The sequence below is a fragment of the Amphiura filiformis genome, chromosome 3 (genome assembly GCF_039555335.1).
Source record: "Amphiura filiformis chromosome 3, Afil_fr2py, whole genome shotgun sequence".
NCBI lineage: Eukaryota > Metazoa > Echinodermata > Ophiuroidea > Amphilepidida > Amphiuridae > Amphiura > Amphiura filiformis.
In genome coordinates, this window is record NC_092630.1 from 55,410,933 (window position 1) to 55,438,922 (window position 27,990).

General features: G+C 37.2%; 1 protein-coding gene across 1 annotated transcript; it reads right to left on the reverse strand.

Moving 5' to 3' along the window:
* Positions 1–1,194: 1,194 nt before the first annotated feature.
* On the reverse strand, positions 1,195–27,828 carry LOC140148770 (allantoicase-like). Its single transcript, XM_072170827.1, has 12 exons — positions 27,334–27,828; positions 26,164–26,226; positions 20,773–20,896; positions 20,080–20,172; positions 18,953–19,035; positions 12,786–12,906; positions 12,546–12,616; positions 11,756–11,890; positions 8,189–8,293; positions 7,597–7,654; positions 2,159–2,271; positions 1,195–1,687 (listed from the first exon to the last, which is right to left on the reverse strand). Exons 1-12 carry the CDS (start codon positions 27,382–27,384, stop codon positions 1,460–1,462), a joined length of 1,245 nt encoding a protein of 414 aa, XP_072026928.1. The 5' UTR covers positions 27,385–27,828; the 3' UTR covers positions 1,195–1,459.
* Between the last annotated feature and the right edge of the window lie 162 nt (positions 27,829–27,990).

Genomic DNA, 27,990 nt, shown 5'->3' on the forward strand with positions numbered 1-27,990 from the left:
AACCATTTTCAGTTTGCCATACAGGATAAGACACACATATATTACCCATTCCTACAAAACTAGGAATGTGGTCAAAAACGGTGGTCAAAAATTGTAGTTTTTGACCATTTTTGATAGTTTTGATAGATTGCTCTGAATAATCACCAAAAGCTAAATTTTTGTTACATAGGCAAGGTTATACATATAGGCAAGGTAGCTTTACATTAAAGGTTTACAAAACATAAAATCAACAATTAATATTTTGTTTATTACAATCACATACTGGAAAACCATCACACTGTTTAAAATTTAATTGCTCTTAACGTGTTTTTTTATCTAGGCAAGGTACGTATCTTTACATATAAGATTGACAAGAATTGTATAACATTTTCACCCCTTTCAAACTCAAATTAAAGCCTTGATATATGATTTAAGGCTCATATTGAAATTCCCTAACACAGGAAGGTGTGCGCCATCCTGCAGCTTTCCTGTGCTAGCCTTCTTTTGTTAAAATCCTGTGCAGGGTGTATCACTGATGCATATAATCCATCCGTTTTATGACCGAGCTTTCCTGAGGCGCGCGCTTAGCGAGGGGAATCCTGCCTTCTTTCTGTGTGAAAACGTGGTAGGGTATTTCAATATGAGCCCTTAATTTGTTATTCTTTGCCAATATTATTTTTAAAATATTATTATTAACAACCGTCAGGAAGTTTGGACATGTGTTGGGACATGTGTATTGTGTAAAATATTACAAATATGCCAACAAATCAGGTTTGAATAAAATTGACCAAAATCATTTTAAAAGCTTGTTTATTATGGCTTAAGCCAGCTTTTAAGTCAGATTGTTCCTGTTTTTGTAGGAACAGAAAACATACAAGAGAGTTAATGTGAAGACACACAGGACTTAAAAAAGATACTTTTATAATTGTTTGGAACAAAGATAGCCATTTGGAATCAATAGGCTAGTATTTCAAAACAAATTTGAGATATAAAGTAACTGATGGGTGCTGGGAAAGGTAAACTCATCACCATCAATTCACACCCCCGTCTTTGTCTGTTGTTTGTAGGCGTCTTTTCGTTTTTGCACTGAGGGCAATCACGTCTTTCGAGCTTTGCTCTTGTGATTGTCCTACCATCCTTTTCTCTATATTTTGTTACCTATATGATATGATGATGGTGAAATAAACTTGAACTTGTAATACTTGTAATACCCAAGACAATACACCCAGAATTTTGACAAACAATAGAATTTTGTACTTACAACAACTTAAACCAAAAACAAGATTTGTCTCTGGTCACCCGGGCACAAAATCATCAAAAAGTCCAGTGACCAGGGACAACCCTTTTTTTTTTGACTTAGTAATATTTCTTTGAAGACACTTCATAATTCAGTAAAAAATATAATAAAACTGTAGTCAAAGACCATCACAGAATATGGTGAAACTTTCCTTTTTTCAAAGAAGTTTTATTTCTATTGTCTTCATGGTTCAGCTTGAGTTTCTGCTTTTTCTTTACTTCTCTCCTCTGGAATACTTGCTTTTGGTGCTTTACTTTTCTCTTCGGGAATGCTTGGTGTACCCTGTTTGTAGCCCCATAGACGCATACGACTCACTCCACCATCAGGACGCATAGTAAGACGAACATGAGATATGGCACCGATATCTTGTACCTCAGCTCCTTTGAAGAAATGCTGCTTGTGGGCAGAAAGCTGAAAATGCATTTAATAAAATAGAGGTCAAACAAACAATGAAAATGGAACCTTAATATGCGATGTTTTCCACAAAATGCTAGTTTTCACTGTCAAATGTCCCGTTTTAATTTCAAGCTGAACAAATGAGATATTCAAAGAAAATTGCTATTTCATTCCAGCGCCTATAATTATCTTCACTGCATGTATCAGCTTGCTAATCGCTACTGAGCAGAGCTTCATCCACAGTTGTATAAATAAGATGTACAACTAAACACGAATAATGATATACAGTTTTTATCAATGATTCACACAAGCACAAGACATTTTCACCATCCCTAATATTTTGATCGGTGAACACGTTTAAGAAACCTGAAGGTGACGAGTGAACCACTTGTCCATACTAATGTAATCATATTTCTGTATAAACTGTCCTTACATGTTTACTCTCTGCAAAATATACTACAGTATTATAACTGCTTGCTAACTAACCTTGGTTTGTGGTAGAATGATCCTCCAATTGAGCCCAGTAAAACCCTGCTGAATGGGACCCATTCTGGCAACACTAACTTTTCTTTTATTTTTAGGCGCTACAACCATAGCACCTGAAATGAATCAAATCACAATGTTATTTATTCCATAGGAATATTCTAATATGTGACATGATCAAGGGGAATGAGTCACATGTCGACCCTGGTCGAAAATGAGTTTTACATACGTTTCTAAAGATGCCATTTAGAGCTTTCAGAAACTGAAACCACCATGTTGATATGACTTTTCATTGCAAAGTTACATCAATTTATCAATTGCTGAAAACAATATATAACAAAAGAATTTTAACACTTTCTTTGCCAATATCTCAAAATCGATATTAGCAATATCCAACTCATTTCCCTTGATCGTGTCACATATATGATGTGATCAAGCAAAATCATTGATATCATAAAATATTGATTTTAAGATATAGCCAAATAAAGGAAATATTTCCTTTTGTTTCCTTATGTTGGAAACTCTTTAACTGCTCATATCTTTTGAACTGGTTGTCCAATTTCAATGGGCTTTTCTGCAAAATGTAGCTTTGCAAATGTCTGTTACAATTTGATAAGAAACTGACAATTGTATATGACCAACTTCAGACTGATTTTGCTTGATCACACCATATATGATTGGTGCAATTGTATCAATTTTATTATTTTCATTCAATTAGATATAAAACTGGGTTTGTTTTTTTAACTTCTTCATAATTTGTTGCAAAATATTGAGCTGAAAAGTATCACCTTGACTGATTTTAGCCACAAAAAAACTGTGCTGATTGATATCTACATGTATACTAATGGATCCAAGCACATTTTTTGTGGGGGTGCTGATTTTGAAAAAGAGAACTTTTTTCCAAGGGGGAGCAATTTTGTGAAAAGTGGAATTTCTTCCCCAAATTTGGACCTTTTTTGACCAAAAAAGCTTTAAAAATCTGATTCTCAGCTCACTACACTTGCAAATTCTTAAATTGTGGGACTTTTTGTATACTTTTGCAATTGTTTGGGGGGTGCGTTGCACCCCCTCCCTCCCCCAGCTACGGCGCTGGATGGATCATTGTAATACACAAAATCAATGTTAATTTTAATATCTTACTTACTTACTTATACAAAAGTAAAAAGTAGGAAACTACCGTGAAGTATATAAAATTGGGCGAGCTTTCGGCCATAGGCCTTTTTCATAGCCATGATATAATACTTGTGAAAACAAAACATATACAAGGAATGAACGTTGATAAACGCGCGTCTAGTAAGGGACTAAAACGCGAGCGGAAAAGCACTAACAACGCGAACGGGAAGCATAAAAACGCGAGCGGAAAGCACAAAAACGCGAACGGAAGAAAAAAAAACGTGAAGGGCCTAACGACGGAAAGCGGGAAAATCAACGTTCATTCCTGCAGGCGTAAGTGTTCCTAAATTGAAAATTAGCTGCTGTTCGTCTTTGCGGCGACTTGCCGTGTTACCGTGGCATTTTTTGAGTCCAGTAATTTGCATGTCTTCTTGGCTGTGACCATTCGTTGAAAAATGTTTAGCAACTGGTTTGGTGATGTCCCTCTGTTGGTATCTCTGAGATGTTCCCGAAAACGTTCTGCTATCATTCGTCCAGTTTCACCGATGTACACTGAAGCGCATTTTCGACCGTAATGGCATATATGCAGTCCTTAGTGGTGCAAGTGAAGTCATCCTTGATGTTAAAGTTATCTTTGGGACCGTTGATTGTAGCAGTGTTATAGACAAACCGACAAGTTTTACATCGCGGTCTCTTACATGCGGTCATGGAGGCATTATCTTGCTTGGGTGAGACTAGGGAGTGGACGAGAGAGTCTCTGAGGTTTTGGTCTTTCCTGTTTTCTTTACTGCTACTTACTTACTTACGCGTTTTGGGTCAAGCTGGGAGAAAAAAATCCCAGGTCGACCAAAAATAGCGTATCGCACACGATAGACCACCTAAGTTATCGTAAAATGGTTTCTCCCAGGTCGACCGTAAATTTGGGGTTGCCACATTCGGCCCGCAAACACCAGGATTTTTAGCCAGGTCGACCCATGACAAGCATGCAAATATAGCCCTACATACGTGCCCCGACCATGGCGATATACATGAGTATAAACCATTGTACGGCATGATTCATCAAGCGCCGGTGTGATTTTTACGATATCAGTTTCAGTGTCTTGGCATTAATTCAGTCATAGGCCTACTCTCATTTTCGTATTTATTTAATAGAGTAGGCCCTATTCTTGTTTTAGTTTGCAAAATACAGAGGCAGATATTGTCCCGGGATATAGTCATACTTCCAAGTTTTCTACTTTCTTGAATTTGCGTCAACATGTAGGCCTAAGCGCTTAAGCTTACATCCAAGCCCCGCATCCAAGTTCGCATGGACGGTACTACGACTCGATGTTTCAGACTTTACTTGTGAGAAAAGGAAAGTAATAAAATATGAGAAGAGGTCACAAATAGGATCAAATAAAATAATCCAACAAAGAATCACCCTGCCTAAGTGCCGGACATAAGCTAGGCCTACATGTTTTAAACTTTATTATTATCCACCACGAATGGAGTGCCAATTTCTATTAGCCTAGGCTGTCTTTCTATCAACAAACGTGGAATCTCCCAGCTTGACCAATTTGGCCTTACTTACTTGCACATATCATGTCCCAGAATTAAATTAAATGCTTTAACTAAATTAAAGGCTTTGACTAATGGGCACTACCGACCCAGGTATCAGTCTTTAAGAACTATTTTGATTGGTAACAAAGAGGACTGTACTTTGATCAGCTCGTAATCGGCAGGAATTATTAGGCTTTTACCACTATGCCCAAAAGTACAACCCATGTTAAGAGTGATATAGTTGACCTGTATGGTCTATATTTTACGTATTAAAGAAATTAGACAAAGTATAGTACTTCAATTAATAATTTGTAATACTTCTGGCAAGATGTCACAAAACAATTCTCCAAATAAATTATATTAATATGTGATGTTACAAGGCCCACCGATTACGAGCTGATCAAACTATACATCACATATTGAGCCAATAAAAGGCATGGTAAGAATAGTAAGAATTTTGATTGGTTATTCAGAGGAGTACGAGGGGGTATCAAAAAGTTTTAGAAATCGCACAGAAGTGAAAGAGCTATATCAATGAAATTTTGTCAGTGCAATCACTGGTCCTTATGTACATTATGGTCCAAAAATGGTCTCATAGGTATGTTTACTTTTTTTACAGGTGGCACTAGATGCCAATAACCCGCTGCCCTAGTTATTGCGCATAAACTGCAAGATTGAGAAAATTGAGGCAAGCAGCATTATTAAGATCCTGCTTTTGAAGGGTTGCAGTGCCTAGAAAATTGATGATGAAATGAAAGTTATCTTCAATGGTGATTGTGGTATGTCACTGTTGCTTTTTGGAAAAGGAATTTTATTTCATCACAGATTTTCTGGGCACTGTAACCCTTAAATGGAACTTAATCATGCTGCATGCCTCAATTTTCTCCATTTTGCTGGTTATGCGGTTACATAGGCAGGTAGTGACATCTAGCTCCTGTAAAAAAAAGTAAACATACTTATGAGACCATTTTTGGACCATAATGTACATAAGGACAAGTGATTGCACTGACAAAATTTCATTGATATAGCTCTTTCACTTCTGTGCGATTTCTAAAACTTTTTGATACCCCCTCGTATATCATGTAATAAACCAATCAGGGGTAATATAAGAGAATATCAGTAATGCACACAGGGTTAAACACCTCAAAACAGACTATATAGTTAAGTTCAGGTGGAAATATGTTTATGCCAGTGTTCATATTGACATGCTTTGTTATTTCATATGACACTACTGATATCAAATTCACTAGTGACAGGAAATGTTTGTGAGTAAAATACAGGATACAGCAGGTGCAATATCACCTATCATAATACTGCAATATGTATACAAGATTGTGAGACTTTCTTTCTTGTTTCTATTGGTTTATACTTGGTCATCTCAGTTCGGTCTGCATTTTTTTGCCTTTTTATTTTGGTCTGAATGTGTATACAAGTATCCCATGTGTCATCAGTGGCGCACCTTTTGGCAACAGAATAAAGTTTATGGTACAAACGTGCGCGAGATGGCAGAAGTTGCCATTTTGAAGCTAAACTGATGAAATATGGTGCAAAAGTGGAATTAATTCATGCTATGCGCACAAAATTGTGCACTTTCGGGGCTAAAAAGGCAAATATGAGGTTAATTTGGTCAGAAACCCACATACAGGCATCAACATTGGGGAGGATGATTGTATGGACCATCCCCCGGCAAAATATTTGGGGATTTACCCCCCCCCCCCATCCCCGGGATCTATGCCTATGTGTTCGTTATGTATTTCCAGTGCACATGCACACTTATTCATTTCAATTATTTCCTACAGTGTCCATTATCCCTGATTGTTCGATTCTGATGAAATAAAAGAGTAAATAAGTGCCAGTAAACCTGATTTAGGATTTCAAAATCCTCTTCAAGTTTCCCTCTCCTCCAAATCAGCCCCACCCCATTTCCAACATAAAATAACAACATTACATCCCTGCATTTTCAAGGTTGTCCCACATTTTTTTTACCTATAGCTATGGGCTTGGGATATAGTGATCACTTGACAGATTAACCATAGTGTATGAAATAAATAAATAAATTTCAGGAATTTATACTGCACAATGACCACTGTGGCCCAAGACACACATTATAAACCATACAACATTCAGGGATGCAGCTTACCGTAACCACTCGGGTATAAGCCCACCCCCCTAGATGCCAGATTTCACTTCAAAATGGGGGTGGGCTTATACCCGGGGAGGGGCTAGTACTTGAATTTAGAAATAAGAAAAATCATCCCCGGGAATCATCCCCATTTGTATGCCCAATGTACCAGTAATTTCTATCATCTATGTCAATTTCTTAATCTAAATATTCTAAGTGTGGAATGTTAATTATCAGCTGATATTTTTTTTTATTTGTTATTAAATGTGAGAGAAAAGCATTGAGTTGATTTAAGAACTTGGCCAAAATTTAGTACTGGGCTTATAGCCGAGTGCACCCTTGTTCCCAGAATGTTTTGAAAAATAGGGGGTGGGCTTATACCTGAAGGTGGGCTTATACCCGGGTGGTTACGGTAATATAGACGCAGTTACCTAATCTATGTACACATTATAACCATCACAACCAGGATCAACTCCATGAGTAACCTACGGGTAAACCAAGACAAGCTAGTTCCTTGTCCAGTGGAATTTCATACTAGCGCAATTATTTTTTACAAGAACATTTTCCAATCTCACCTCTTTGTGCTAATGTGCTAACTTGATTGCCAATTACATCAGCATTTTGGCAATAAATAAAGTATAAAATGTGATATTTGTTTTTCACTCACCTTCTACTGTACATGAATCAGGAAAGTTGCCTTTGAAATGATTGGTATCTATCTCAACCTGCAACAAAAAATAAAATAGAAAAGATGATGATGAATTGAAAGAAAAGCATGTTTTAATTTACTGTCACTACGTAATTTTCACACATAGGAAAAAAATTCTTTAGTAGCTAGAAATTTTAACAAAAACTTAATTGAGGATTATTAACAGCAAGTCAAATCCTCTTGCAAATGTTGTAAATGATTATGCTGCAATATTTTAGTTGCTGAGCTTTTAATCCCACTATCATATCTTTATAGAAGACAAAATGACATGAAAATACACAAACAATCATGAATAAAGAAGTTTTATTTTTCTCTTCCTTGTTTCAACATTTTGCAATACATCCACCACAAATGGGCTGTAATGTTGACATTTTCACTTCCTGAGATATAGGACAGGCAACTTTTCTTCAAAATAAGCTTTACATTGATACATTACATGTCCCTGTTGCTTCTTTGCAAGGTAGTAAAAATCAGTAAAAGAGTTTTGAAATCCTTTGTTTTCTATTGTTTTCTGAGATTCAATGGAACACTTACTTAATTGTACACTTACTTCTTTAATAGTTCCATGATGCCCTAATCTGAATACACACCATTCACTCCCATCCACTTGTAGTACGCAATTCTCATCTGCTGTTAAGATGGCTGGACGATCAAGCTGTTGAGTTACACAGAGAAGCATAAATCAATCAAGCAATTGATCAATCTCCTAATCAATCAAACAACCAACCAAATCAGTCAGTCAATTAAGCAACGAATGAATGAATCAAGCATGCATGTTAATCTGTAGTTAAAACTAAATGGTCAGCGATAATTTCTGTTTGGTGCATCCTGTGATCCCAATACCAAGGGTCAATTGCTCATTTCAAAGTTACTAATAAGCTTACCAAAACACTCTTACCCTTTCCCTTCCTTCCTTCAGTTTTGTTTGTGATACATAATTATCGTTGATTAGTCCATTTCACTAATACCAAATGTATTCTACCCATAACCAATGGCCCTCAATTACATACATGTAAATGTACTTCCTTGATTTGTCTATAGTGGTATTTGTGCGAACAGCAAGCATCGTTATAAAAAACAACAAGAGCACCAAGGGTGCTGTAGCTCAATTGTTATTTGAAATTTAAAAAATAAATATAATGTTCAGATATATGTATAACCGTTGAATATATCAAATTGGGTTTTACCCCGCATGACTGCTCATATCCATAAGTACCAGACTTGAGTCCTGTTTATCAGGGACAGTCTGTGTAGCTCAGTGGTAAGAGCGCTCGCCCGACAAGCGAGAGGTCTGGGGTTCGAGTCCCTTTGACAGGCAGGTATGTCCGGAGTTTTTACTCTGGTATATCTGCCTATGCATGTAATGTTTCCATTTGTAAATTCATGTTTAATTGTGCTAGTGAGCGATGCGTAATTCTTCTTTCCCCTTTAAATAATATAGTATTTGGTGCATCTCACATTCTTACCAAGTTCAACAATATGACATGCTTGATCATACAAATGAATCCAATTATCTTGGTGTTACATTAGATCCACTTCTCATGGTGGGGATGTGAAACAAAATTTTAATTTTACGTGGCATAATGTACATGTATATAAAGGTCATTTATGTGCAACAGGGCCCTCCACCTTTGTTCCATAACCATTAAGGTATAGGAAATTTCTTTTGCTATAGCCCCCAAATGAAATGTATTTAATTATGTTTGTACTCACTAAGGTAGCATTGTGTGTGAATTTTACAGCCGAACTAAGTGCTATTCTTTTTTATGGTCATTTTAGTGACTAAAATGGCCCAAAATGGGCCCAAAATGAGGGTTTTCAATATTGCTGTACATTTCTAATCCCATAGACTTTACATGTAAAATAAAAAGGCCCATAAAAATTGAATAGCACTTAGTTTGGATGTAAAATTCTCACAAAATGCTTTTGAGTGATTACAAAAATAATTAAATACTTTTAATTCAGGGGCTATGTGGAAATTTTTTATTGTATTTCTTCATTTTCTTGTGCAATGACATATAGGTCCTTTCACAATAAAATGTCCATCTGAAACAAAGGTGGCCTTAGGGGCCGTCCATAATTTTCGCCATATTCACTTACGTACAAATAAAATGGCGAAGAATTTCCACGAGTAGGCCTACTACTAATAGCAAAATTGAGATGTTGGGTTGGGGTTGAGGTTAGAATTTAGGTTAATGGTTCGATTAGGTTTAGGATAAGGGTTATAGTAAGTGTTCCAAAAGGATAGTGGGTGTTTTTCCAGATAAGTTTAGAAATGCTAAAAAAACTTCCTTTTAAAATCATATTTTCATTAAAAATGAAAGCCATCAATAAATTTAAATATAGCTTAGAATACAGGCCGAATCTAAACCAAATGAATGGCTAATGCGCTCCACTCTGCTGATCATCCTAAACTCTCTTTTCCACAACCCCCACGATCACGTCATATATAAGGGGAACCAGGGGGCATCCCATATGTTTGGTGTATGTCCTTGCAATTAAACTATGGGTTTGATGTCTTTTGTCGCAAAATGTGTTCATCTACACTAGAGCCTTTGCTGCTATTGATCCTAGCGCAGACAGAAAATACTTTTTTAAGCATTTTGGTATGAAATAAATTAAGCATAATGTAAAATAGGACCACTGTGCATATTAGACTCAAAATTAAAGAGAAAATCATTTTTTGCATGGCATGTTATAGAAATTGTTAAAACGAATTGAAAAATTTGAGGTCAATTCGTTATAACTTATGAATAAAATATTGGAAAATACCATAATTTTTCACTTTCGTTTTTGTTTTATTGCTCAAACAAATCGCCATTTTTCTTACATTACACTTGCCCAGGATTTTTACCCCCTCCCTCCCTCTTACGTACGCTTTGTACGTAAGTAAAAATGGCGAAAATTATGGACGGCCCCTTAGGAACAACAGCATAGCCAGCATTTTAGTGTGCGGGAGTAAAGCCAAACTCTGTCCCCATTTGTCAATTTTTGACCTTTTTCAGTCATTTTAATGACACTTTACTCCGATCCCCATCTCCATTTTCATCACTGGAAATTTCTGTGTTGGGGATGCAACTTTTCCCCTAGCTCCCAATGCCACTGCTCAGGAGGGAGGCAAGGTGCTGAGGTTATTCTGCATATAAATTGTTAATGAATAATAAATAAATGAATGGGCACCAAATATCTTCGGGTATAAACTGACAGGAATATTAGCAGTAATAAATATTTGTCTTTAGGCATGTCCACACAGCTAGAGGAATTTTTGCTTGAGCAAAGCGGTTCTCGGACAAAAACTTGGGGAAATCTACCATGTGAACGCTCAAGGATTCCAATTACTACGCTTTACCCCAAATTTATCTGTGTCTGTTAATTAGTTGAATAAATGTAGGCTTCAAGACATCCAAATTGCACCTGCATTGCTGAAAAGCCACCCAATTTTACATGAAGATAAAAAAAGAAAAGCCACCCAATTTTTTTCTTAACCTGTGGGACAGGAAATTGTTGAAAGTCTCAAGGAAAATCTTCAAAAGTTACCCATTTGGGCTACCGAACTATGAGTTTGGCAACCCTGATTACTTTGTCCTTGTCAAGCACTTGAACTAATTCTTAAACAAACACTCTACTGTTGACAATAGGTTAAAGAGCTTTAGAATTTTACAATCTCACAGAAAATAATTACTATGTGAAACTATCCTCACAAATATCTGAGAGGTCTCTGCAAAAATACACATGCTCCAAATCTAAACCTCCATAAAACACAGTAACATCATTGGCAAAGCTAAAATGTAAACATGTAACAGATGACTTATATTGGAAAAACACCTAGGTTAAACCTGGTGAAGCATGTAAGAAATCTAGGAATGAGATTATTCTTGTGAAACTGCACAATTTTTTCGTGACAAATTGCTCGAAAAAGCACACTTCCTGTCCATTTTTTCCCAGCAAAATAAGTAACTTTCATGAACAAACTTGCAAAGATCGCCACCTCAAATTACCAGCTCCATTACTCAAACGATGTAGCAAGAGAAAGTAAAAAACATAGAGAAATTCGGATCATGTCTATAGTCTCAATTTGCCTTGCAAATTGAGCTAAAAATTATGTGAAGAAGCTCACCCTTCTTGCTGTCTCCCATCCATCCTTCATGACCTTTGATCTTGGTTTGGTCAGTAGATTTCTTGCGTGCCCATAATGGACATTACTATAACCAACACATACCCCACCATTCTCCATGGCAACCAGGTCTAAAAGCTACAAAATAAGGAAGAAATATTTTATACTACTTATATAACGCATACAAAGTTTCTTGTCATTTGATTGATCAACTACTATTGATTATTTCTGATATTTTTAGCGGCCAGCTGCAAAAGGAAAAAGGACATTGCACTTCACGTCCGTACAATAGTCATTTTTCCATTGCACGGATGCGGAACTACCACAGCAACACTGATGAACGCGCGAACATATAGCACAAGGTTTCCTCCTCGACTCGCCAATTATAGGTGGGGGTGTTGCTTCTAAAATAAATATGCATTTAGACATCTTTTTTTTTTTTTTTTTCCTGGTGATTTATAGAATTAAGTGGAAGCAAGGGAACTTATTTATGAGTTATATAAAACAAATACAGGGAAAGAATATTTCCATTTGGTGAAATATGAACTGTCCATATTTCACCTAATGAAAATTTTCTTACCATTGAACTCACACACATTCAATATTTGTATACTATTGACTGTAGCCACAGGAGGACTCCTCTATCCATCTATAAAAGCAAGGTTATTTTCAATAATATCTGCAATTGAACAGCTAGAACTCAATTGTGTTATAAAAATGTACATTTATGAGCATTCCTTTAATAGTAAAATTCTGTATTGATTGTTCATGTTCAAATAAAGACTACATGTACCTGGTTTGAAGGAATATTAGCCCAATCAGGACTAGCCACACCATATACTCTGAGTCTAGCAATACCGCCATCTGATACACAGAGATAAAAAAACAAACAGATTGATCATTGAGTTTTAAGACACTTTAAAGTACTGAGTAACCACATTTTGAAGAAATACATAGTACGCTTCTAAAAACCAACAAACAAGGTTCAGTAATTTAAATTCAAAATCTTTTGATCTGCAACACATTTACCTACCTGGGAACATATTCAGTCGTATGTGAGTCCACCTTTTACGTAGTGGAATTTCAAGTATGTTATTACATGTAGCAGGGTTCCCTGAGCCCATCTCTCTCATTGGTAGAATTTCATCCCAGGCCTTCAAGTAAAAAAACAACATATTATAGTAAATTTTAAAGGTCTTGCTTCTTCCTGGGGGGTGCAGAAAAGGTAAATTTTGCCGCCCCTTCATCAACAGCCCCAAAAAGGTTGACCCATTTGTTTTCAATGGTTTGAAAAAGTGAAGAGCAAAAAAAAAAAACAATTATAGGCACTAGTGACCTATAAGCCAAACAAGGCGGTTCTCGAACCACGAGTCTCGCCTGCTTTCGCGATCGCCTGCTTTTACAATTACTTTTGGTAGAAGTAAATGAACCTGCAACAACCCATGGCGATTTGCCTGTTCAATTTGAGCTTGATTGGACCAATATTGAATTTGACCTTTGATCCCTAAATTTTGGTGGGTCTCGGCTGGGCACAATTACCTGGCTGATGGTGACTGTACCCACCAAGTCTCATGCCCATCCGACAATTTTTACTAATTTGACCTCAGATGACCCCTACTGACCCCAAAATGACCTTCCAAAATTGGGCTCTAAATGTTGACTGTACATGTCATGCCCATACAAGTTTTTAGTCATTTGACTTCAGATGACCTCTGAGTGACCTCAGATGACCTTGCAATGACTGTCCAAAAATTTGGCTCTAAATGATGACTGTACCCACCAAGTTTCATGCCCCTGTGACAGTTTTTAGAAATTTGACCAGATAACCCATGGGTGACCTCAGATATCCCTGAAAGGACCTTCCAAAAATTTGACTTTAAATGTTGACTGTAACCACCAAGTGTCATGCCCATGGATGACCTTTGATGATCCCAAAATGACCTTCCAAAACATTGGCTCTAAATGTTGACTGTACCCACCAAGTTTCGTGCCCATACAACAGTTTTAGTAATTTGACCTCAGATGACCCTGGGTGACCCTGAAATGCCCTTCCAAAATTTGACTCTTAATGTTGACAGTGACCACTTAGTGTCATGCCCATACGACAGTTTTAGTAATGTGACCTCAGATGACCCCTGAGTGACCTTGGATGACCCTGAAATGACTTTCCAAAAAACTTGACTTTAAATGTTGACTGTACCCACCAAGTTTCATGCCCATATAACAGTTTCAAGTAATTTGACCTCAGATGACCCCTGGGTGACCTTGGATGACCCAAAAATGACCTTCCAAAAATTTGGCTCTAAAATGTTGACTGTACCCACCAAGTTTCATGCCCATACGACAGTTTTTAGTAATTTGACCTCAGATGACCCCTGGGTGACCCCGAAATGCCCTTCCAAAAATTTGACTCTTAATGTTGACTGTAACCACTAAGTGTCATGCCCGTCGACAGTTTTTAGTAATTTGACCTCAGATGACCCCTGGGTGACCTTGAATGACACCTAAATTACCTTCTGAAACTTTGACTCTAAATGTTGACTGTACCCACCAAGTTTCATGCCCATATGGCAGTTTTTAGTAATGTGACCTCAGATGACCCCTGTGTGACCTTGGATGGCCCCGAAATTACCTTCCGAAACTTTGACTCTAAATGTTGACTGTACCCACCAAGTTTCATGCCCATATGACAGTTTTTATTAATTTGACCTCAGATGACCCTTGGGTGACCTCGGATGAACCCGAAATAACCTTCCGAAAATTTTACTCCAAATGTTGACTGTACCCACCAAGTTTCATGCCCATACAACAGTTTTTAGTAATTTGACCTCAGATGACCCCTGGGTGACCTCGGATGACCCCGAAATAATCTTCCTAACATTTTACTCTAAATGTTGACTGTACCCACCAAGTTTCATGCCCATACGACAGTTTTAGTAATTTGACCTCAGATGACCCTGGGTGACCTCGGATGACCCCTGAAATAATCTTCTGAACATTTGACTCTAAATGTTGACTGTACCCACCAAGTTTCATGCCCATACGACAGTTTTAGTAGTTTGACCTTAGATGACCCCTGGGTGACCTCGGATGACCCCGAAATAATCTTCCGAACATTTGACTCTAAATGTTGATTGTACCCACCAAGTTTCATGCCCATACGACAGTATTTAGTAATTTGACCTTAGATGACCCCTGGGTGACCTCGGATGACCCCAAAAGAATCTTCCGAACATTTTACTCTAAATGTTGATTGTAACCACCAAGTTTCATGCCCATACGACAGTTTTAGTAATTTGACCTCAGATGACCCCTGGGTGACCTCGGATGACCCCGAAATAATCTTCCGAACATTTGACTCGATGTAGCACCCCAACAGAGACATTTTTGACATAAAAACCCGTTTTAGAAATTTTTTTGAAAAAATGCTTCCTTCACCCTAAAAAGGTGGTTTTAAATTTTCAGTTTCCTATACTTTTGTACATGAGAGACATTCTTCAAAGTCTTTTTTTGGCCTAATAACTTGACCTACATGACCGAAATTGATATATATAATGCGCAATATAAAAACATTATTTCATTAAATTTTTGACCCCCCCCTCAACTTCGAGTGTGTGGGAGGGGGCCACATGGGGGGGGGTGCTAGTGAACATTTGACTCGATGTAGCACCCCAACAGAGACATTTTTGTTATAATAACCAGTTTTAGACATTGTTTTGAAAAAATGCTTCCTTCACCCTAAAAAGGTGGTTTTAAATTTTCAGTTTCCTATACTTTTGTACATGGGTCACTCCATATCAAATCAAGGAGGCGCCCACCTGACCCCCTCAGATTTGCTTTATATCTTAGTCATATGTTGTACCTGTAAAAATATTAAAAACCTGCAAATTTGAGGTCTGTAGCTCTTACGGATTTTCTGTGGCAGCCATTTAAAGTTGGAGTAGGGGGTCTAAATTTGGACCCAAAAGTTGCCCTTTAAATAAATTTCATCTTTGGGCGTTTGTGCCTTCTTTATTAAAAGAAAGAGAGGTCTGAAACTTTGCATACACACTAACTGCATGCCCAATTTGTCAAAAAAATAAAAATAAAAAATTCTGTAATTGCTTGCGTTGTGTCACGGGCTCATTAAATATGCAAGAAAAAATGTAATGTTTTGTAAACTGGCAAGTTTAGCCCACCGAAATTCACATTTTTTGTCAGATTAATTATTTTTTGTTGTCACCGATGCTATATATAGGATAACTACATTGCATACCCAAAAAATTGGGGTCACAACTCATTTACATTTAGAACAGCGCCCTCACGAAGCTGGAATTTATTGCACATTCAACATTTTCAGGGGCCCAAAGTCGATGTGGTCCACCTTCAAAGTTTATAAAACATCACTTTTATATAACTACAAGTCTTAAATTACAACTTTGCTAAGTCCCAGTAATTGTATAGGTTGACTTCATATAAAATGACAAGCCCAAAGTTAACCATTTTCTTATGATTGCATGTAGTGCAAAAAGGGTGCAAATGTGCCTAATTCGGAAGGTTGAAAGTCAAATTGACCCCAATATTGAAAATAAAATGGAAATAAAAGTAAATAGGGCCAATAACTATGCATCTAGTCATTTATTTTCAATATTGTGGCCATTTTGACTTTTAAACCTTCCGAATTCGCACATTTGCAGTACATGCAATCATAAGAAAACGGTCAACTTTAGGCTTGTCGTTTTATATGAAGTCAATCTATAAAGTTAATGGGATTGAGCAAAGTTGCAATTTAAGACTAGTGGTCATATAAAAGTGATGTTTTATAAATTTTGAAGGTTGACCACATCGACTTTGGGCCCCATGCAAATGTTGAATTTGCAATAAATTTCATCTTCGTGAGGGCGCTGTTCGAAATGTAAATGAGTTGTGACAACAATTTTTTGGGTATGCATTGTATTTATCCTATATATAGCATCGGTGACAACAAAAAATAATTAATCTGACAAAAAATGTGAATTTAGGGGGGCTAAACTTGCCAGTTTACAAAACATCTTCGTGAGGGCGCTGCACTCCAACTTTAAATGGCTACCATAGAAAATCTGTATATATTGAAAACGAAATGGAAATACAAGTAAATAGGGCCAATAACTACTCATCTAATCATTTATTTTTAATATTGTGGCCAATTTGACTTTCAAGCCTTCCGAATTAAGCACATTTGCACTACATGCAATCATAAGAAAATGGTCAACTTTGGGCTTGTCATTTTATATGAAGTCAACCTATACAATTACTGGGACTTAGCAAAGTTGTAATTTAATACTAGTAGTTATATAAAAGTGATGTTTTATAAATTTTGAAGGTGGACCACATCGACTTTGGGCCCCCTGAAAATGTTGAATTTGCAATAAATTTCATCTTCGTGAGGGCGCTTTTCGAAATGTAAATGAGTTGTGACCCCAATTTTTTGGGTATGCATTGTATTTATCCTATATATAGCATCGGTGAAAACAAAAAATAATTAATCTGACAAAAATGTGAATTTAGGGGCTAAACTTGCCAGTTTACAAAACATTACATTTTTCTTGCATATTTAATGACCCCGTGACACAACACGCAATTACAGAATTTTTTTATTTTTTATTTTTTGACAAATTGGGCATGCAGTTAGTGTGTATGCAAAATTTCAGACCTCTCTTTCTTTTTATAAAGAAGGTACAGACTCCCAAAGATGAAATTTATTTAAGGGGTAACTTTTGGGTCCAAATTTAGACCTCCCTACTCCAACTTTAAATGCCTTCCACAGAAAATCCGTAAGAGCTACAGACCTCAAATTTGCAGGTTTTAATATTTTTACAGGTACAACATATGACTAAAATATAAAGCAAATCTGAGGGGGTCAGGTGGGGCGCCTCCTTGATTTGATATGGAGTGACCCACATGAGAGACATTCTTCAAAGTCTTTTTTTGGCCTAATGACTTGGCCTACATGACCAAAATTGATATATGTAATGCGCAATATAAAAACAATATTTCATTAAATTTTTGACCCCCCCAACTTTGAGTGTGTGGGAGGGGCCACATGGGGGTGGGGGGGTACTAATGTGCATCCTCTCGTCATACTACCCCCTACCACATTATGTTGACCGTACCCACCAAGTATCGTGCCCATACGACAGTTTTTAGTCATTTGACCTCAGATGACCCCTGGATGACCTTGGGTGACCTTGACGCACTAACCAATACAAACTTGTTCTGTCTGGGGTGAAGATGCACCCACCCACCAAGTTTGAAGAACGTGCGACCCCTAGTCTCCGAGAAAATAGGTTTTTGCATTTTATGCATAAATTATGCAAATTAGGTACTTAATTACCATATTTTGCGCTGAAAATCGAATCGGGTTGAGATCCTCTGGTCATACTACCCCCTACCACGTTTCATCATCATAGGGCTTAGGGATCTTACGAATCCCCCAGATACAGCTCCACAAGGCGGATTTCTTCAGATTTCCAACCATATTTGTAGAATCGTTCCATAAATTATGCAAATTAACAACTAAATCGCATACTTTTCAGCGAAAAACTAATCAGGTGATCAGCAGATGTGTATCATAGCTGACACCAGGTTTCGTTACCATGCGCCCGACGGATCTTGAGATAGTCTGTCCACAAACTCCGCTATCAATTTGCGCTGATTTGCGCATAAATTATGCATATTAGCTATGTTAATTTGCATATTTTCCCCCGAAAACATACGGTTACGGAGCAAACTTGGATACCCTTCCTCCCACCAAGTAGCGTCGCCGTAAGTCTTACGGTTCCCCAGATACAGCTCCGGACGGACACACATACATACACACCCCCCCCCCCACACACACACACACGCACGGACAGACAGAAATAGTGATTACTAAGTCCCATCCTGAACAAAGTTCAGGCGAGACAAAAATGATGTATAGACCATTTTCCAAATTTTTAAACCTTTTTCATAATTCTTCCGCCCTTTTTTCTTTGATAATTCTTTTTGCCACCCCTTCTTCTTCCACCACCCCTTCTTTTTTGACACCCCCGGACTTTCCCCCAGGGGGCTCGCGCCCTCAAAGCCACACCCAAAATATGCCTATGCTATTAAACAGGCCTGAAAATCCAATAACCATTGGTCCCAATATAGTTTTGGGTTGGTAGGCAAGATGGGCATTGTTATGTTACAAGTATTACACACCTCAGTGTTCAATTTCTTCATGGCTTCAAATTGCTCCTCTGACGCAGCTGAACCCATCTCTGAAGTTCTCTCTGGAAAACCATCTGAAAAAAAATTAAATAATAATATCATTTACAGGAAACAATTTTAAGTACAAACAATTTGTGATCTCCAAGTAGCCCTACAAGCCTCAAATTTCAAGTAAACAGATCAAAGCTGCAGATAAACTACCAGAAATTGCTAAACTTAATAGTTTTATGTTGAGTGATTGAGTAGTAGTACATTGTAATGATTGTATTAAATTTAAAGTATGTGCACTTTCCACATTATGAGCTGAGATGGATTGATTCATCTTTCTTAAAGATTAACATTACGCCAGGTTGTTTTGATTCAAGCCATCGCCGCCAAGATACTTGGCGGCTAGCGGTGTACCAGTGCAGTACCACTGCTGGTGGGTCCTATGTAGTACCACTGTCCGGGGGGGGTCACTGCCATGGTGGCCTGTACACCATCCGCGATAATGAAAACGCGTAAAATGGGTCATTTTTTAGGTGGGTAGGCACGATCTGCCGTGTCGCGCTTAGGGTGTCAAAAACATGAAAAATTGGAAAAAGGGTAGCAAAATTGCAATTGCTAAATCACGCGAAATGAAATTTAGGGTATGAAATTTGATGTTAGGAATGAAATCCCTGTTTAGGGTGTCGTTTTAGCCATGGGTTAAATCCATGTTTAGGGTGCTTTTCAAAAGTTGATTATCGCGGATGGTGTACAGGCCACAATGGGAGTGACCCCCGGGACCACTGTGTGTACCATTCAGGTACTTTGGAGATGGTGTATCTGTGCAAGTGGCCGCAATAGGAATTTTGCAGAGTAGTATAAAAGAGCGTCTAATTCTCCTAGGCTAGCAGAAACCAGTGCACACTAACTTCAATTGTGGGATGCAATTTGACAATACAGGCTAAAAATATTGCAAGAAAATAAAGAATGCTGGCTGCCACCCCAGCCCTAACCCTATTAATCAGGACCCTAATCTCAATATCCAAATCATGACCCTAAAATCTAACCCCAATCTCTTTGGGTGGCAGTCATAATTCTTAAAATTCTGAATTGCCAAATATTTATTTTGAGGCCTATCTGTATATACTTACCATCATTTTCTAAGCAGGCAGCTTGTATTGATACTCTGGGTGCATAGTTACCAGTGAAAAAGGCTGTATTTACATCAAAGCCATAGACAAGGCCTGGGGTAAGAAGACATTAACATATGACAGGTTAAATGAGTGAAACTGAGGTAGGAAATATGATATGAGTGTCACTTGACTTATTTTAAACACACTATTTGATGCTAGCATTACCCAAATCATCTACATTTATTTAATTGTACAAATGTTCAGTGTAACTCAACTATCACTAGAGAAATTTATGATGAGAATTCTTTCAAAACAGTGAGAATTGGACAAAACAATGAGAATTGAAAATTTTCTCATTTCTATCAAACTTTCTCATCCAAATGAATGAGAAATACTAATTAACCTGTCAACAACCTGTCACAAATGGTTGTTTGACACTGAAATTAATGTGAGATTCATTTTCTCATAAAAAAATTATTATGATTACTTTGTTTTGATGCAAAACGCATACCTTACGTTATTTGTGTCCAAATAGGTGTATATAAAATGTAAGTAAACCAAGATCTGAGATTTTAATCTGGCAGAATAACAATTACTTTTTATTTGATCATACGTGCCCCATTGATAGAATACCTCCTTTTAATTTTTGCATTTTCTCTGTTTTGTTGTTGTTGTTGTTGCCGTTTCTGGTATTTGTTTGCTTTTTGTTACCTGGAATGCCCAATTTGATGATGCACCAATCATGTCCTGGTATCCTCTTCCTCCTGGTCTCCCATCCATCCATCCATTTACCAAACTCTGTGAAATCCTCTTCTTTCCATACTGGGTTCTCAGGCTGAAAGCAAACAGGCATGTGTTATTAAGTTATTACATTTTTACATGCACAAATACACATGAATACCATTAGGCTAAAAAAATAGTTGACTTGCCCTTTAGGTCCCAACACCTGGGTCGGTCGGTCGATATTTAAAAAAATTTCTTTTGTGATTTCTGCAAAATACGACGTGACGCCTAATACTTTGCACAAATGTACGCATCTTCAGGTGCATATTTTATCGAGAATACTAGAGAAAAATGTGATTCAACTCAATGCAGGAAACGCGACTGAACACAATTTCCATCCCCCATTTCCCTGTTAAAGTTAGAGCATATGTTTACGCTGCCAAAATTAACGAAACAAATGCCGAAATTGAGTCAGAATTCGCAAGAAACTGATGATTTTATGTGTTTATACTGCACTTTAACGTAAATAAAAGCAGGACACCATCTGCCGTGTCTGAACACAGTACGGATACCAATCACCAAATTGACTGGGACAATGTCAAGGTTTTGAATCGTGAAGACAGAGAATACCCGCCCATGGTGCGAGAGGCGCCCTTCAAATCAGAAAACACACTCCAGCGCTCAACCGTGATCAAGGACTTGAGCTCCCTTCATTTTATAATGCCCTAATCCGATCAATAGAAAGGACATCAAAGGTCGAGAGCAGGACATTCAACACCATCAGTTCATCATTGGAGCCCTCCTGATGAGGATGTGTGTTGTACACATTGAAATATTGAGGTAACTATCTCAATATGTATATGTTTGTGTTGAATGACAGTTTAAATAGGGATGACCAATGAACCATCAACTTGATTAGAACACTCCCATAGACATGCAGGGAGCTCAACTGTGCACTGCTTGCACATACATTTCTAAATTGATCTCATTCTTTTTTTTTTCAATATTTTTCTGTAAAATTTGGGGAAGTTACTGCCAATTATATTTTGTAACTATCTTGCAAATTACAGCAACATAACTTATTTTGTTTTTCTGTAAGTGCGAGTCAAAATTGGTCCATCGCCACAGTGCGCTTAATTGCCAGTGGCTGAGTTTAGCACTGCTCAAGAATGGCACAAAATATTCAAATCAGTAAGATCAGGTGAAAAACGTGGCCTACTGAGCTGTAATTTGGCAGAATTGCCAGTAATACCTCTATCATACCCCCTGTAAAAAGGTTTAAAAATTGAACAAGTAGATCTCGAGTTACAAATTAAATCACCAGCTTCCCTTTGGAATTTTTATATTCCTTTCAAATCATGTTAAGAAGACACCTTTCTGAACATAAATGTGAAGTTTCGTGCTCATGCATTCGATGTATTGTTCACCTGATCTTAACCCTAAACGTTTTCTTATATTTAGGCCTATAACATCTACAACTTGCTGCTGGCTATACCTTGTTTAGGACTTTCAAAAGAAGTACCTGAATGTGCAACCATAACTGTTTCAAAATAGCCCGCGATAGTCATGCAGGTAACTCCGAGGTCAAGCATTGAATTGGTTTGAACAAAGATACTCATAATGTATTGAGTGCTACTTTGGTTTGAATGAGGAATACTACAGGAATACACATGAGCATGATGAGGATAATCTCTATTGTTGTGAATGAGTCAATGACCTTCAAAACTTAAGATTTTGTTTACATACACCTACTAATTGGTCATATTAAACCCAATAACATTGAAATTCTTGGTTGTGAAAAAAAAGTTCACCTACTTTAATTTTAATAGTGCAATTTTGATTTTGTGCCATATCGGCTATCTTGGATGATTTTTGGGAAATGTCCTCTAAATGCATGATTTCAATGCCTTGGTTTGAAAAAATAAGTTATGCCAGTGACTAGTTAAGTGCCATTTCATAAGAAACCCCTTTGATACTTTCACAATATGCTTGTTTCATGTTTGCAAATATGTTAAAATATAGAAATATATAAAGGTAAATATATGCTTATGCCAATTTTGCTCCCAACTGCTACTTTTGGACCTTGTCATTTTATTTCGCTCCAATGACCGGTCAGAATGGGAAACTTTGATAATTCATAATTCGAAAAGTTTTTGACCGATTTTGACCATTTAACCACCAAAATACTTCTGTTGATTAGTTCTACTCAGAAAACAAATCTTTTGTAGCAATAGGGTCAACATGAAATTTTGATGGTTATCCCTAGTTTAAATCTACTTTGCATAAATAAAACACATATTTTGAATATTATAAACCAAAATATGACATTTTCCTACAGTCAAATTTTTAAAAAAACGTGACCATGTTTTTTCAGATTTTTGGGTCGGTCGATAAAGGCAAGTCAACTTTCTTTCTTTTTTTTAAGCCTTACCACAATTTGGACTTTGGTTGCAAAAAAACTTGCAATATATAACACAATGGTTAGTTATGAAGATTCTTCTAAACAAAACCAAATTTTACTCCCTAGTTTGATGGTTTCCCTTTTCATGGTTGAGAAGCATCATCAGAATGCTGATTGATGATTACTTCTTCCGGTCGGACGAACCCAACCACAGAGGGTGTAGAATGATCCTCTACTGAGTAACAATTCTACATCCTCTGTAGTCGGATTCGTCTAACCGAAGAAGTGATCATCAATCAATAGTATCTTGTCCCGTGCAATATTATATAATATTTCTGCACAGCTTTTAATTTACTAACATTTGTTCTGATTAGTTATCACATGAACAATCTTGGAATAATAATGCTGGTAAGCGCACTTTCCAAATGAGAGCAGTTAAACTTTGGAATAATCTTCCTGTTAGTATTTGTAATAACTTTGATAATATGAGTATTTTCCAACTTAAGAATGCTGCATTTGTAAAACCTGCCTTGAAATAATATTATTGTAAAATGTTGTTATCACTGTACATGGTGATGTCATGTAAATTAATTTTAATTTATATTATCATTGTACAAATCTGCATCTCACATTTTGCTGTATTGTATTAATTATGTTATGTTTTAACTATGTTATGTTTTAACTATGTTATGTACTTGCAGGGCCTCCTTGGAAATCAGTGCTTTGTCATTGAAGAGGCTACCCTGCCTAAAGAAAGTTTAAATAAATAATCACTATCCAGGAGTGTATGAATGACATACCACTAGCGTGTCCAGGGGGGGGGCTTTGGGGGCTTCAGCCCCCCCGCAAGCACGGACCCCGAAAAAAAAGAAGAGGAGAAAGAAAGGAAGAAAGAAAAGAAAAGGAAGAAAGAAAAGGAAAGAAAGGAAGAAGTAAAGGAAAAGGAAACAAAGAAAGCCAATGATAGCCAACAATATTTGAGCCCCCCCCCCCTTCCCCCGCTTAATGGATTTAGAGTACCCGGTATGCCCGCATATTACAGGCCTATGATACGTCAGAATAGACGTAGGTAATCCAGGGGAATGGAGGAGATATGCCCCCAACATTTTAAGTGGGGGGCTGGAGTATCCTTTTGCCCTGCACCTCCCCAAAAAATCACATATAGGCCTACCCTTTTTTTCTTTGATAATTTGGTGAATTTAGACTAAAAGAGGGCCTGAAATTATGCATTGTTAGTTCACCAAATACACAATTTTCTTATGTAAGGGGCCCCCGCCAGGGGGCCACCCCCGTGGACCGCCGCAAACGCTTGGCCTGCCAGTGTTGACAAGCTTCCTAAACCCACGATCCCAATAGTGTGCATATGTATATGATCAATGTGATTTATTATTTGAGATTAGACACTTTCTAATTTTTCTGATGCGGACTTTTTGGAAACTTATATTGAATGTATTTTGATTTTTTTTTCAAAAATGTCTAATCCAAATCAACCGATTTTGGCAAAAACAGAGCTGGGTTTTCAATGATATGGGCAAAATTTTAACAAAATATTCCCCCAAAACACATTTGGGTCATCCGGCTGGTATAGAACAACCTATATTGGTATCGTCTCATCGCCTTTTCTAGAAATATGCGCCTAAAAGTATTTACCAATTTGCATGATTCCAGTTTCAAAAATACAAAACATTTTAGCTTCTCAGAGGACACATCCCCCTCAGACACCCCCGGCTATCGGTGGTGGAACCAGGGGCAGAGGCCCCTCCACTTTTTTGACCGGGCCTGCCCCCCCACTTTATCCCATAATGTGCTGTGTGTAACATGTCTGGGTGAACATAAATAATCAAATCTCTATTCTAGACCCTTAACATGCTTAAAGAAAGTGTAAAAATGATGCACCAAATGGCTTCAATTGGACCTTCATTTTGCAATTTTTTTAAACTCCCCTGTGTTAATACACAGTGTGTATGGATAAACAAATTCCCCTTTTCGCTTCACCCAACACTAAAAGCAATAATTTATACAATAATACTGACAATTTGTCCACGAATGGCTTCAATTTGGGCCTTCATTTAACCCATTTTCAGATTTTTCAAACTAAAAATTGTACACAATAATGTGCCAGAATGGTCCACCAAATGGCTTCAATTGGGCCTTCAGTTTGCAAAAGTTTCTCACTTCTGAGGGGAGCACGGACCCCCTCAGACACCCCCCCCCCCCCGTTTCACCTTTTTGGTTTCTGCTTTGGACACCCTACACTTAATATTTATAATTTATACAGTTAATAGTAGTGAGAACTTGTCCACGAATGGCTTTTTAATAGCTTCTTTTCAACAATTTTCGGCTTTTTCAAACTCAAATTGTGCACAATAATAATACCAAAATAGTCCACCAAATGGTTTCAATTGGTCCTTTATTTTGCAAAAGTTTTTCACTTCTCAGGGGGCACATCCCCTCAGACACCCCCTACGTCGCACAAGCGACGCAATATACTTAGTGGCAAACCATTTAGATTCAGCCCCCATGAGTAACAAATCCTGCACGCCCCATGCATACAGTAAAATTGATTAGAAAAAAATATGTTAGAAAAAATATGGAGTGTATAAGAGTGTCTTAAATTGCATTGCACTACATGTATGCATAGTGTATACACAGGTTTTTTAATGTGTGGATATTGCATAGGATTGATTTATTTTCCTCAAAGGTGGATGCATATATAACTTGTGACATATGAGCTGAGCTTGCTATGAAAATAGTAAAATCAAATCTGTCATAGTTCTGCATTATAATGGTTACTAGAAAAAATAGGCAAACCATGCAGTTACATGTGCTCAATATATGTTGGTGCATATCCAATATGATCCAATGTACCTGTGTGCATCAATAACTCAGCATGAGTACACTGATTTATAATATTTCTTTCTCAACAATAAATACGGTACGGTATATAGTTCAAACTAATAATCCATATACCTACTTACCTTGAGAAGGTTTTCAGCAACAGCAAACCAGTCATCTGTTGCAAATAAAATTTTGCCTCCCACCTGCAATTTCAATTAATTAAAAATGAAAAGAGCTTTAATAAGCAAAAAAAACAAACAAAAAACAACATGCAGTAAGCAACAACTATTTTTGAATTCTACATAAAATTTCAAATCTAAAAACATCATCTAAATTCAAATTGAATCCAGGAATCGAATCGGATAAGATAACGAAATTAGGGTTCAACATATATTTTCATGACTTTAACGGTTGTTTATGCCCGAGGGGCCCGCTTGCCCCATTCATACATACCAGAACATTTTGTGATTCTTTCATCAAAATATTTAAGAACAAAAAATTACAAGTATCATTATTAAAAACCATATTTTTCCTTCATTTTCCCTACCTGGCAATCGCGCAAACAGCTGCAAGGACAATACAACAATGATATAATGACATGTTTATGGACAGTGGTGGATTTTATGAGCAATTAGGTAAGGTTTTCGGCCTGTTCTGGCGTGAATATTCTCATTTTTTCTTCATCAAAGATGCTAGTGATGACCAGTTTTTGGCAGACATTGACAACAAGTAACTTTCAAACGTCATAGCCTAGGGTAGAAACGATAGCTGTATAATTGTCCAAAATATGCATTTTGTTATATACATGTAGTCCTAAAATGTACTATGTGCACAAAAATTTGTTTCCATACATTAGGCCAAGTAAAAAATAAAACATGTTTCATGTCCGGGTTTTCTAAAAAAGGAGGAGGAGGGGCTTTTTATTTTCTATTTTTATCGCAAAATTGGTGTAAATACCCATACTTAGAGCTGTTTTAGCGTGTACAATAATGCCTGGAAAAAGAAGGAGGCCCTTTTTATTTGTTGTTCTGAGAGTTACACCCTCCAATGATCACAAAACCTTCCTAAAATGTTTCTTGTATCTTAACAAGGCTATAGAAAGCATTCCAACTTCCTAGACATATTGTTTGAAAAGTTATAATTGAATTTCAAAAAATAAAAATATATTTGAGGAAACCTCAAAAAAGGAAGCGGGAGGGGATGTGAAACATGTTTATTTTTTTATTTTGCCTTACGAAAGTCTTTGGATGTAATGGACAAAATGTACAATCACAATGAAATGTTACACAAGTAATGAAAGTGTAGCTTACCCTTTCTGATGCCAAGTCATTGAGTTCTACAAAATGTGGCAGTTCACCCATACTGCAGATACAGATGTACTGATTTATTCACTGATGTACTGGGCCGGCCCACTGCTAGTGATTCCTGTAGAACTTTAAGCTTACCGAATGCAGTCACAGTGCAGAGCTAGTATAGAGCAGCCAATGCAGTGAAATTTCTGCTTGGCACTTGACAGTGCTTGGATATAACTCTCAATTTTTCAATACCAAATTCCACCAAAAACGAACTGGATGATTAAAGAATGCAATTCAGCAATGCCCTGTCGTAAAATCAGGTCATAAAAATAACCTTATGACCTTTTAGGGATGCAGATCTGTGCTTTACACATGGCGTAAAGCTAAGTTTATACTAAATCACTAAAGCGACCGACAAGCGATTGGTCTTTGATCCATGAGGTAGCCCGCTTTTCAAAAACACAACAAAAACGGCTACCTCATTGGCTAGAAAGCAATCGCTTGTCGCTCAGTGATGGAGTATAAACTTGTCTTAATTGTTTACCTTTGGCCCTTTAAGGGATCTAAAATGAGCGTTTATTGGGTTTCGACAGTATTTTTTGTGGGACATGAGAGCACCTCAGACCTATCGAATTGCATTCTGAATACGAAGCATGTCTTTCTGATATCAAA

What these genes read in the sequence shown, in the direction of transcription:
- LOC140148770 (XM_072170827.1), bottom strand. Translation starts at nt 27,384, where the DNA reads ATGGGTGAACTGCCACATTTTGTAGAACTCAATGACTTGGCATCAGAA. An exon ending in TTGCTGAAAACCTTCTCAAG is followed by an intron (nt 20,897 to 26,163) that starts GTAAGTAGGTAT and finishes GTTTGCTTTCAG; the next exon opens with CCTGAGAACCCAGTATGGAA. An exon ending in TCATTCTACCACAAACCAAG is followed by an intron (nt 1,688 to 2,158) that starts GTTAGTTAGCAA and finishes ATGCATTTTCAG; the next exon opens with CTTTCTGCCCACAAGCAGCA.